This window comes from Ziziphus jujuba, chromosome 1 (assembly GCF_031755915.1).
Source record: "Ziziphus jujuba cultivar Dongzao chromosome 1, ASM3175591v1".
NCBI lineage: Eukaryota > Viridiplantae > Streptophyta > Magnoliopsida > Rosales > Rhamnaceae > Ziziphus > Ziziphus jujuba.
In genome coordinates, this window is record NC_083379.1 from 16,066,131 (window position 1) to 16,080,079 (window position 13,949).

At 29.6% G+C, this 13,949-nt stretch overlaps 1 protein-coding gene across 1 annotated transcript; it reads left to right on the top strand.

Annotated features, from left to right (window-relative positions):
• The first annotated feature begins 4,425 nt into the window (after positions 1-4,425).
• LOC107421055 (protein DETOXIFICATION 40) lies at positions 4,426-12,190 on the top strand. Its single transcript, XM_016030195.4, has 7 exons — positions 4,426-5,014; positions 5,106-5,737; positions 7,508-7,564; positions 7,801-8,039; positions 10,034-10,152; positions 10,574-10,660; positions 12,027-12,190. The coding sequence occupies exons 1-7, from the start codon at positions 4,715-4,717 to the stop codon at positions 12,090-12,092; spliced, it is 1,500 nt and encodes a 499-aa protein (XP_015885681.1). The 5' UTR covers positions 4,426-4,714; the 3' UTR covers positions 12,093-12,190.
• The last annotated feature ends 1,759 nt before the right edge of the window (positions 12,191-13,949 follow it).

Consider the following 13,949-nt stretch of genomic DNA (forward strand, 5'->3'; position numbering starts at 1 on the left):
GCTGCCTTTATGGCCTTTGATTTTTAGTGCAAGCTAATCTCTCGTAAAATTTGGTATGCATACTCCAACCTCAGTATTTGGAAGTTTGATCATTCTTAGTCTTTCCAAGTTGCGTAAAACTACCAATCTAGTAAATATGCTCTTTTCAATCTTTCAAGAAACTATTCTATTGCAGTCACCTTAACATATAGTGATTTACAATTTTGAATCATTTCTTTGGTCTTGTTGCCTTGATGGAAATTGATTAAGTTTTTGTCAAAGTACGTTAAAAGCAAACTTTGTACCTTCTCTAAGCGAATGAGAATCATAGTTTTTAGGAGGAAATATGCAAATTTATTTCCCTTGTCGATAGGCTGTCTTTTGTCTTTTATTTTCTCCATCTTAGGTTGCTTCTCGACCATTATCTCATGTTTACAGTGAGTACATAATTTCTTTGAATATGAAATAGCTTTTCCTTTTACACAGCTTAGTTGTGTCTTAGACTTCCTTTCTATCAACCCTTTTCTGCCAAAAATGGTGAAAACTTTCCCTATCTAAGCTTATGTCCACTTTTGCCTTTGGATGTGCTAGTTTAGATATGTTAGTTGTGGTGACATTGACTCCAGCCATCAGAAATGGTTTATTATCTACGCCTATTACGTCTTTGTCCTTATTTGAAAACTTCAGCATCCCCTTTTTTATCAATGTTTGGATGACATTTCAGAAGGATTCACATTAAGTTGTACAATGAAACTAGGTGCCATGTTATTTTCATTATGGCTTCTTTTTCAACTTTTCTACCAATCGAATTACATGTCCTTTAGGTAAATAAATCACCTTGTCAGCTAGTAAGTGATCAAATATTTGGTCGGCCTTTGTAATGTCAAAAGAATATACCTTCTCTGGATTATGAAGCTTGTTTTTGGCATCATAGGCAAATTGAAGAATCTTCTGAGCCTTCAGTAGCCTCACCAAAGCTTTGTAAGCTTGTGGCTTAATAGTCACCACCTCAGCCAAGTCAACCTCGATCACTTCTTTATCATCCACCTGATCTTTTGACTTGATCAAACGATTCTCCATGTTATGATCTTTGGAGTAAGTATCCTTAGAAGAGTTTTTTCTATTGTATTCTTCTTTCAAAATCTCTTTTAATCTTGCTGCATGAGAAACAAGCTAAAATAAGTCTCTAACTCTATGCCTTTGAACTTCTTCTTTAACTCTTAATTTAAGCCATTCTAAGCCACTTTAACAAACAAAGGTTATGGAATGTCCAAGTGACATTTGTTTCTAGCCATCTTGAATTGTGCAATGAAATTCTCAACTGACTTTCCATCTCTCTGGTAAAGGTGAGATAGGTCAACCATTGATACTTCAAATTCAATTCTATAAAATTGTTCATGGAACTTTTGTTCCATCTTTTTCCAGGTCTGGATAGAATTTGACAACAAATTAGTATATCATATGAACATAGAACCAGTAAGTGAATGAGCAAATACCTTAAGCTTCTTAATATCTTTTCACATAGCTTTTCCACATTGCATAGTAAAATGGTTAATGTGCTCGACCATTGGCTAGTACTCTTTTTCTGAAAAAAGAATGAAGCCAAAACGTCTAAAGTTTATTAGATTCTCCAATCTATCAATGTAGTCCAAATATAGTTTCCTAGATTAGTCAGCCAATACATCTATATACATGACCAATTTATTCTTGGATCATTTGATCAATAATCTCACGATCAATGCCTAGGCCATTGTTGATTTGTTCGTTTCTTGGAACTTAGGATTGTTTCTCCAAAGTTGGCTTTGATGTTCTTCTTGGTGATGCTAGTATTATTGACCTTGATGTTGTTCATTGCCATGCCTCCAATTATTAGCATTATATCCTATAGCTTGTGTTATATTTCTTCGTTGGGGAGGCACATATGGTTGATATGGCCTATACAGAAACAGGAGGAGTAGGCTGGACAACAAGTACATTAATTGGCTAGGTGCTTTGATCAATAAGAAATTGTGTAGTAATAGCTGGTTTAGTAATAGGTGCAATAGGTATGGTAGTGGGTGGAATTGAAAACATAGGCTGTTGGACCAACTAGTCTGGATGCATTTGCTACAATCTGATTAGCCTAGATTTGTGCATGGAACATGTGCATTATCTGTTGTATGGATTCAATAAACACTTTCTAGGATTCGGCAAGTGCACTAATATTCTGGCTAGAATTTGGTAAGCCTTGCAAAAGAATTTGGTTATGATTCAAACATCTCTAGGATAGCTACTTGTAGTGATGGGTCTACCTCTGAAGTTAGTCCACTTTCTCACCAGTGCTACTTTCAATTTGGTTAGAGTAGTTTTTCTTTGATGTGTTCCTTATGTCTACTATCTTGCTAGGGAGATTTCAATAGTCCCATTTGGCATGCCAAAAAATATGTTGCAATATTTAGCCCTCCTTGTAAATGTAAGGAATGCAACTCTTAAATGGAATGCTAAACTGAAAGAAAATAAAATAAAATAAATAATAAAATAATCAAGCAATTGTATCAGAAATAGAGAATAAAAGAGAATTTAGGGTTTTATTGCCTTAAAAGTATAAAAGGACTTTAATAAAATAAAATTGCAGTGACAAAATAGAACCACAATTAAGGAAATTGAGTATAAATTAAATGGATCAAATGACAAGAAAATAAAACAACAAGCTAAAAATAACTAGAAGAATTAGTAGAACTAAAGAAAAGTTTGCAGTGAATTTCTGTAAAGATTTTGAGACGTGAAGTAATGAATTCCTCTTCCTTGTTTATATAGGCACCAACAAAAGCTTCTAATTAATTTATAGGCTGGATGAGCTTGATCTTGATAGCTTCACAAAATCTCTCAATGTTGATAACATCAAGGATTTATCTAGAATTTTGAGTCATTTTAATCAATTAATAAATATAGATAATTCACATAAATCTATATTTATCAAAATTCAATGATATCCTTTCTCCAAGAATTACTTGTAGATAAATCCTATAAAATATCCACCAAAAAAGCAAAATATGTATTAATAAATATATGTTAAAATAAATATAAAATTATTCATATATATAGAGAATCTGTTTATGGTACGACATTCACATCGTAGAATTTTACTCTATATATATATATATATATTAAGGATACACAATTTCAAATCCCAATATGAGTTAAGAGTTGGGCGCGTTGTAACAACATATGAAATAATAACTCTCTACCTATATTCTACCTTGCCAATATGATTTAGATGTGAAATGTTGGATGGTTGTTTAACAGGAAAAGCAAACAAACGATTTATAGAGCTAAGACTGTCCAATTTTTTTATGAGGTCTGGAAGAGGTTTGCCAATTTTTCACAAAGAATGATTTTATTTTTGTTTTAGTTGTACTGTTACTGTTTCTATATAGCACTTATTTACGTTGGACATGGAGAATATGGAGAACGGAGAACCCGATGGAAGAAAATAAAGACATGCAAAAGGTTAATCAATTGGGGTATGGTGAGCTTTGGTGATTAAGAAATTTTTTTTTTTTTTTTTTGATAAATGGTGATCAATAAGTTGTGAAGGGCGACGAGGGTAGCAGTAAAGTTTTATAAGGAGTTGGGAAGGGAAGGGAGAGGAATATGGCGAGCTTTGGTGATCAAGAATTTTTTTTATTTTTTGATAAATGGTGATCAGTAAGTTGTGAAGGACGAAGAGGGTACCAATAAAGTTTTATAAGGAGTTAGGAAAGGAAGGGAGAGGAAGAGCTTCTATAGCTAGTCGACAAGAAGAGAAGATTAGTTTGATATTTTCTTTAAAAGAAAATGACCCAAAAAAAAAAAAAAAAGATGAGTTAGTCATGACATGGCCAAATTTAAACTCATAGCCATCAATGACTAGAATACAAGATTGTTTATAGCAGTGGGATTTATATTTCATTTAATTTAACAAATTAAATTGTTTTTTTAAAAGAGTTTATTTTTTATAATAAGTTTTTAGTTATAAAAAAATTAATACCTAATTAAGGGCATCATATTTACATCAGGAAACTTGTTAGACACAATATATTTTCAATAATTTTCTTATATTTCAAAAATATAAATTATAAATGATCAAAATACCCTTAATCACTTAAACAAATATAGTTCAAATTACATATATTGGATGGATCAATATTGTCTAGGTTATATATATATATATATATATATCATATACCATGCAGACCAATATTGTTCAAAATTACCAATATTATTCAAATATGTTTAGACTACGTACATCATCTTTTTAATGATCGATAAAAATTAAATTTTGATTGTATAAAATGGAGGAATTTATTTAATTCAGTATATATTTTTCCAGACAAATCTATGTTGTCCAATTAATGTACGCTTATTTAATTTAAATATATTTTATTAATATAGAAAGTAAATTAAAATTTAATATGAATATGAGTAAAATGTAACGTGTTTAACAATTTTTGTAGTACAAATAGAATTATCAATTTTCATTTGTCATCGTAGCATGGGTCCCAATGCTGCTGGTGACAAATAGGCGTTCTGTTTCTGACTGTAGATGAATTTGTTGGGACTTTCTCGGTGTATGAAGAGCTTGCCACACGGTAAATATAAAAAAGCCGCTCATCCTCAATCACTGATATCAATACCTCTATGCTATACATCTAACCTTCTCTCTGTCACACAAATTTTATAGAAGGAGAGGGAGAGAAAGAGCAAGATACAAAACATGGAGTCCAGTGATAATGATATTCTACATCATCAACCTTCATCACAAACATTAATCAGTTCTGAACTGGAAATCATACTCTCCGACTCTCAACTTTCGTATTTTCGACGTCTCCAATCTGCGACATGGCTGGAACTGAATACGCTTTTCCGGCTTGCTGGTCCGGCAGTGGTTGTGTATTTGCTCAACAATGTCACTTCCATGTCCACACAGATCTTCTGTGGTCATCTTGGCAATCTCGAACTAGCCGCCGCTTCTCTCGGCAACAACGGCATCCAAATTTTCGCCTACGGTCTCATGGTAATTAAAAATATATTTTAATATAAATCTTTCACTCTTATTCTCTTATTCAGGAATTCTAGACAAATTTTTTGTATTATTTGCATTTCAGCTTGGCATGGGAAGCGCGGTGGAGACATTGTGCGGCCAAGCTTACGGTGCTAAAAAGTACGACATGCTAGGAGTATATCTGCAACGATCGACAATCCTACTGATGCTGACTGCGATACCGCTGATGATCATCTACATCTTCAGCAAACCAATCTTGCTTTTGCTCGGCGAATCGACGGCCATCGCGTCTTCGGCCGCGCTGTTCGTCTACGGTCTCATCCCTCAAATCTTCGCCTACGCCGCCAATTTTCCCATACAGAAATTCCTACAATCGCAGAGTATCATCTTCCCCAGCGCGTACATATCGGCGGCGACACTGTTGGTTCACGTGCTACTCACGTGGTTTACGGTTTACAAGTTGGGGTGGGGATTGCTGGGTGCTTCGCTGGTTTTGAGCTTCTCGTGGTGGATAATTGTGGTGGCTCAGTTCGTATACATATTGATCACCGAAAGGTGCAAAAAGACATGGACTGGGTTCAGCTTGTTGGCTTTTTCGGGGTTATGGTCGTTCTTCAAACTATCCACGGCGTCGGCGGTGATGCTGTGCTTGGAGACTTGGTACTATCAGATATTGGTTTTGATTGCTGGGTTGCTTAAAAATGCTGAGATTGCATTGGACGCTCTCTCTGTCTGGTAAGCTCTCGCATTTGTTTATTGATGGATGATCATCATCATGCATGACGTTTTCTTCTTTGTTTTTCTTTTATTTTTGGATTTTTATTTATTTTTTTTTTTTGTCTTTGTCTTTTGCCTTTTTTGTTTTTGTTTTTTTTTTTTTTTTGTTTTTTGGTGTGGACGAAAATGTGTGGACATGGAAGAGATGATTCATGATCATGTTTACCCAAACAATGCTGACTCTTTTGAGTGGTGTATTGTAAAGTGTGAAGGAGGTTGTGTGGTCCAAGAGGTTGTGTGGTCCAAGTTTGGATCATACTCTTATGCTCTGCAATCTTCTGCTTCTGCATCAGCCGGTCATGAGAGTATAAGTTTCCTCACTAATCAACCTAATACTCCTTTGTGGTTTCATAGGCATGAGTGTTACTATTTGTCATATAGGTAACAATTTGGTGGTAATTATAGAATACTAAATGCTTGAAAGATATTGCATTCAAGGTCTCTTTATATGTATATATAGAAAAGATTTAGTAGGCTTGGACACGTATAATATTGTAGATATTATAGCAAAATTTCATATATATATATATATATATATATATAATTCTCATCACATCACAATATTCTAATTTCATAAATTTAAAATTATTGATTGCTTTACATGATATTTAATATAATAATTATTGTATATATAAATATTATTTTATAGTATGGATATTCAAATTTTTAAATGTATGGATATTTAAAAAAATAATTTTTTTTTAAAATTATCTATATATAATAATATTAATGATAATTTTTTTATGAAAATTTAAAAACATCATCGATGTGAATGTTGTATGTTAAAAAAGTATGAATATCTGCACGAAAAAACTATATATATAATATATATTATATATTTATGTAGTCTACCTTCAGCACCTACCTAAAACAACAAGTCAACATTCTATTGTGCTTGAAGAAACAACGGGTCAATTTGTACTTTGCTTTTTAAGAATGTAAGGATGTGTATTTACTTTTCTGGCTAAGGAGAGAAAAATTTTATTAATAATTGGCGGTACGGTGGAAAGACCAGTTAAAATTGCAGCTACCCATTAGAGCAGTGGAGTAATTTCATCTGTAGATCTACTAAAAGTTGTTGAATGGTACTAATTGTTTTTTAGTGATTAGTTGTAAACGGCTACTTCTAGCAGTTTAATTATTTTTACTGCTCTTTGGATTATTATGGCACAAGGTTGAAAGCGTTTGCAATTTATGTGATATAAATATCCACTTAATAGATATTAAATTAGAACATTGATCTTCAATAGTTTAGCTTAAATCTCAATTAATTAATTAATATGATAAATATTCACTTTTTCCTTTTTATTAAAATAAAAATAATTGATAATTGTATACCTATCTAATTTTTTCCTTTGAAAAACAGAATATTTTGTGAATTGTACAGTCTAACAGTTTTTAAAAATAGACATTTTCTTTAACAGTGCTTCTTTTTTTTTTTTTTTTTTTAAACACATTAACTTAACAATGTTTTTAAACATAATCATTTGAAAGGTTTTCCAAAAATGAATCTCTATTTTTTATGTAATAAAAAAAAAAATTTAGCAGCTGTTAGTTACACGTTCCGAGTTTTACGAAAACCCACTTCAAAACACTTTTTGAATTACAAGTTTGTTCCTTTTCTAGAATAAAATTAAGATGACAAATTCAAATAGTATTGCAAAAGCTATGTGTATGATTTTTATAATGTTAAAGATTTTCAATGTCTACTTGATTCACATGATACAGTATGACGATTTCTGGATGGGTGTTCATGATCGCAGTGGGATTCAATGCGGCTGCAAGGTAATAACTAATATATATATATATATATATATATACATATACAAAATAATAATAATTAATTGGCTGATGCTAAATTGATTTACTGTTTTAGTTTTAATAAATAAATAAATAAATAAAGTTTAAATGCAGTAGTCAACATTTTATAATTTCTATGTACTCGGATTTCAATGGTGATAATTTGTTTAATCAATTGTATTATTTTACAATCTTAATTAACGAAAGAGCTTAATTGGCAGTGTGCGGGTGAGCAATGAACTAGGGGCTGGTCATCCAAAATCGGCAGCTTTCTCAGTTGTGGTGGTAACATTTAGCTCCTTCATAATCGCAGTGATATTTGCCATCCTAGTGCTTGTGTTCCGCCACCAAATTAGCTACATTTTCACTAGCGGTACGGTTGTTTCCGATGCTGTCTCCGATCTCTCTCCCTTCCTTGCTGTCTCCGTCATCCTCAATGGCATTCAACCTGTTCTATCAGGTAATTACTTAATTTAATCACATTCCAATATTATTATACGGTTAGCCTCTTTAGTTTTTCCATTATATATATACATATATATATGGTTGGTAATATTTGATTCACTCTTCATATTCCTTTCTATGTGACTTCATAACTGGCCAGAAAAGTTAGGTTAATAAGAAAAAAAAAAAAAACTAATATCAAATAATTCATCATTCATGATGTCAAATTAAAATTATTGATATTTGACAAACCCAATTAAGTTGTCATCCATCATTATCAAATTTTCCAAGTAAATAAACATTAGATTAGTCATAATTAAAGTTATATAATTACTATATATATTTGTCCTTAATTAAGCTGGCTGCCATTTTAACCACACAGATTTCTTTTCTTTTAATATAGTATTACCTGGAATCAAAAGTGAAGATATATATATATATATATATATATATATATTTTTTTTTTTTTGATAAACAAAATTGAAGACAGGTTCATGCATATATATAGAAAAATATTGCAAAGTTTATGCGATGGCCCAGGAATTGAAGTTGTCTTTATGGAAGAGCATGTATCATCCATATCATTTAGGGGACAAGAGATGGATGTTGATTGAATAGAACTGGAACCTACAAGTCCACGTATCAATGAAGTAAAAGAAATGGAATTTTAAATCGAATTAAGAGATAAATTCCGAAACATTAACCTTTAAAAAAATGAAGCTAGAGTTTGAGTTTGATTTTACTACTTTTGGACGATTAATACTATTCCATGGATTTGAGAAAACTAATAAACGACAAATGACAAGTGGGAAAGTTAAATTGAGAGTTTCCCTTGTTTTATTCCACATTATTAAACTAAATATTAAGTAACCAAGGCGGGACCATAAAAGTACAAAGTCATATATAAGTCGTATACACCTGATATTCTTAATGTACATATATTTAAAATAAACTAAAAACCACCCATATCGAAGATATGTATGTATACCACAGCCTGACATCTTACTAATTAAAATATCTAACCCCCCAAAAAAAAAAAAATACTAATTAATTCAAATTCGATTGCTTCAGGTTTGAATTTATAGATATGTATATATATATATATATATATTTGATGGTGGTTTCAATTTATAAATATAAACATAGTAAAAGGATTTTCTTGAAAAAAAAAAAAAAAAACACATATTGAAAGGATATAATTCATGAGAATTTATTACAAAAGACATTAATTAAATGTCTTTTTACGTAAGATTATGGAATCAGGAGACTGTCACATGAGACCCATCATTAATGTTTTTGTCGAGCAAAAAGCTCTCAACAATTTAGTAGAGAGGTGAGAAGAGTAGGTAGCCCCACTTTCTTTTTTTTTTTTTTTGCGGGATGAAATGGGAGAATTGAATTAAAATTATTGTCAAAAAAAATAATAGCCTTGCTATTGAACTATCTTTGTAGAAACACATATAGCTACGTTAGGTTAAAAAAAAATATATATATATATATATATATTCTTTTTTTGCAAACAAAATCAAATATTACTTGAAAATTAAGTTACAAAAAAGTAGGAATGGTATTGGTTAGGTAAGAATGTTTGTGGAATCTTGAAATGACCAGCGCTATATAATATATATATATATATATACATGTTTTCCATTTGATTTTTCTTTTTGATGGACATACTTAAAGATAAAATGGTTGACATGTGCAAGTTCTAGTTTCTTCCCGGTGAGAGTTCGTACTAGTACAACCGATCAGTGTTTCTCATGACTTCACCATTATTGTGGTGGGATCAGCACTCGACTCTATCATGGAATCCTGTTCCATCCAAAAATAGTAACTCACATGATGTAAAGACAAAAATACCACGTTTATAATTATATGTCAATCTAACATTCAACAATAGTAGTTGGCTAGTAGTTGAACATGTTATTGTCTCTGTCTCTACTGAATTACTTAATTATATATGTTTCAAATCTAAATAATTACTAATAAATGTTTAATTATATGTTTAAGGTGTGGCTGTTGGATGTGGATGGCAAGCATTTGTAGCATATGTAAACGTGGGATGTTACTATGTTATTGGTGTCCCATTGGGTTCAGTTCTTGGCTTCAAGTTCGACCTCGGGGCTAAGGTATTATATAACTTAATAAGTTGATAATGACAAGTTTCTCTTTTTAAATTGTTTATATAACTCTTATCATATTATATCAAATTTACTATATATATAGAATTATTATTTTGAAAATATCTTTTATTTAAAATGGACGATATAGTAAAGTGATATATCCTATTAATAATATTTTAATTAATGAATTTTAAACTAAAAATTTAGGAGAAATATGATTTACTACATCATTATATCTGGAGATAGTTCTCAAAATATACGGATTCTATTTTTAATAATTAACTATATTAGCATGTAAGTTGGGAATTATCCCCAGGAGAATTTTTTTTTTTTTTTTTTTGTTGGTATCGGTTTTGTTTGTTTTGTAGAAAAAGTTTGTCCAGGTAGACGTCGAAAATAACATGTACATTTTCTCAATGTCTTGTAGGGAATATGGTCGGGGATGATAGGCGGCACTGTTATACAGACTCTCATCTTGTTGTGGTTCACCATCCGTACCGACTGGAATAAAGAGGTAACATTGATTCATTAATTCAAACGATTAATTCATTTTTTTAGTACATTTTATTTATCAGTATTAGCTTAATGATTTTCAATTTTGACCTTCAAAGGTAAATATTATAATATATAAATGGAACATTTTTGGAGTAAAAATAAAACATGATGCAAACACATAATTTCACTTTTGACTTTTAAACGTAAATATTAATATATAATTGGAACCTTTTTAGGTAACAATAAAACAAACAAATTTCTGGTTACTCTGGTATTTTCTAATACAACATTATCCAAACTTATAATAATCATGTCCAGCCAAAGAACCAGTACACAATTTACCAGTGCCTTTTTGTGGTGGAGAAAATTTGTACCATCACCAATCATGATGATGTGATCCGAAATTGATTATACGTGTCTACCTTTGTTGATCATAACAAGCTTGAACACTTAGATTTTTTTTTCTTTTTTTAAAGAGAAACAAAATAGAATTATAAAGCTAAACCTACCTAACATTCTTATTTTGATGTAGACGTCATCCCGGGATAAACTAAATACCGGAGGGAAATTTCTCAAATTCATAATGTCCTTTTCCATAATATTTTTCTAAAACATTTTTTTTAAAGAATTTTCTAAAACAAATTTTATGAATAAATTTTGGAAAATAAAAAATATAAATTGAATTTTCCATTTTAAAAATTTAAAAAAATACTTGGTAATATATTTAAAAATAATTTATGAGAATGAGAATGAGAAAGATAAAATTATATTGTATTTAGTAAATATTAAATATAATATAATATTTATATGGAAACATTATTTATATTTGTATCTGATATAAATTTTTTTTTTTAATTTAATTTGAGTACTTGCACATCTAGGTTTCCAAACTTTTCAAATACATGTAAAACATATGTGGGATTTTTTTTGAATTTATAATGTGTATGTGAGAGAATATTTCCAATTTTTTCAAACTCTTATTTTTCACATATAGCTACAGCATTGATTTTTGTTATTTTTAATTTGTAAAATGAAAAACCATTTTGCAAAACCATATTAAACGGGCTCTAAGATTTTAGTTTTCGAAATTTTAAGAATATTCTATAACTTTAACCAAAAAAAAAAAAAAAAAAAGAACATGCCTGGCTGATATATATATGCATACTTGATATCTCTTGTCCAATGAATAAATGAACTATAGATAGTTTATACAACGTCAAAATAAAATGTACAGAGCTATTTTATTGTATGTTGCTTTTTTTATTATTTTTTTCTTTTCCACATCAATCATATAACTTTTATATATAATATAAGTTTTTCCACTCTATGAATAATTGTAGTAATTAGTGATGTGGGTTGAAGAGAATTGGTGTTACATTTTGCAGGTGGAAAAAGCAAGGAATCGTTTGGATACATGGGAGGAAAACAAGGAACCTCTTCTTAACGACTAGAAAAAGGGTCCAACTTTCCTTTGCATTTAATAACACCCAATATTACATTTTGGGACCATCTATATTTTATTTTCATCATCTTGTTCCCCCCCCCCCCCCCCCCCCCCCCAAAAAAAAAAAAAAAAAAAAAACTGTAATTTCATTAATTCGATGTTATGGTACTTGTTATACAGTAGCAGTCATTTTCTTTAATATCTTTCTTTTATGAACGAATTATAATAAAATGAACCACAATTTTATTAAAAAATAATTTTATTTTTTTGGGTGGATTTTATTAAAAAATAATTATAAATTAGTCAGAAAATATATATATATATATATATATATATATTAATCTTTCTCATTGAACTCTCTACCCACGGGCATTTATCTCCAGCTGAAATATTGAGTTTGATTTTTGAAACCTTTATATTGTAGTTTTTGATGATATTTTTCCCTGTTTAGGAGGTTCAAGGGACCCAATTATTCAGACTTTGTAGAGAATTGATTGCTTCTTTATTGACTTCGATTAGTATGCCTTGCCGATTAATAGTATGGTCAGAAAGTCTAGGCCAAAAATTATAAAATAATAAAAAAAAGTTTTATATTAATGTATTAAAAAAATATGTCGTTTTTTTTTTTTTTCCTTTAACTTTTTATTGGAAGTTTCGTTATTTGTTGTCAGCGATAATAATAACATTAATAATTTATATTGAAACCATAAATATTAATACAGAATGCATTTAATTATATATTGAATTTTTATACAATAAATTTGATATAAGAAAATTGATCGGTCCTTTTAAAATAATCAAAATAATATTTTTTATTGTATATCTTTCTGGACTACAAGATGAAATAGTTACTTTCATTTTTTTTAATCTTTTTCTTTAATAAACAGTACTTTTCAACATAAAGAAAGTAATTTCTGATACACAATAAAGAATTTCCATTCTTTATGTGGTAAAGCATTATTAAATCATAAATATAAAGATCTCAATATTTGTCTGATTTGGGCATATTATTATATTTGTCCACAGATAATAAAAAATGAGGGTGCTGCTAACCTATATATATATATACAACAAATTCCGTATCTGATGGACATGCAATATTAGGCTAAGATTTATTAGGCTAAGATTTTTAATAAGAACCTATTTATTTATTTATTTGATTAATTGGGGATGAGGATTTCAGCGGTTTGAGTTTATATAATTTAAATTTATATTTAAAATCAAATCTATATATGTTGAATTGATAGGAATTTAGTATAATGCTCTTAGATGATCAACCCACTAGTAAACTAGTATTTGGCAATGTTTACACTCCTCTAACCTCTATATGTGAGAATTCAGAAATCTAATAAAGGATGAACTATTCATGTGCATAATTTTTTTTTTTTTTTGGGTAAGAAATTATATTCTAATTTATAATAGAATAGGTGATATGACAAATGATATAGATGATATCTCAATCAAACTGAAAATCTAGTTATTGATTTGGTAAGGCTTTTTTTTTTTTTTTGGGGTTTTTTGGGATAATTTTTTTTATTTTTTTATTTTTTGTGTGTGTGTAAATGGTAACACTGTAAACTTACCATGTCATGCATGACGTCTCTCATTAATTATAAATTCAAAGATGATTCTAGGAGAGCTTTATCAAAGAGAGATAGAGATTTGATATGGAAAATATTTTAATTCTTAGAGCATTTCTAATTATTAATATGGATTATTTTATATATGATATAAAAATTGATGCTATCGAAATTTAAATGGCATAAATATACAATTTTTAAAGTTATTTTTAAATAATAATGTGAATAAAAGCTATTTATGACTATTAATTAATTAAATATCTAGTAGTTTTTTTTTTTGAAAT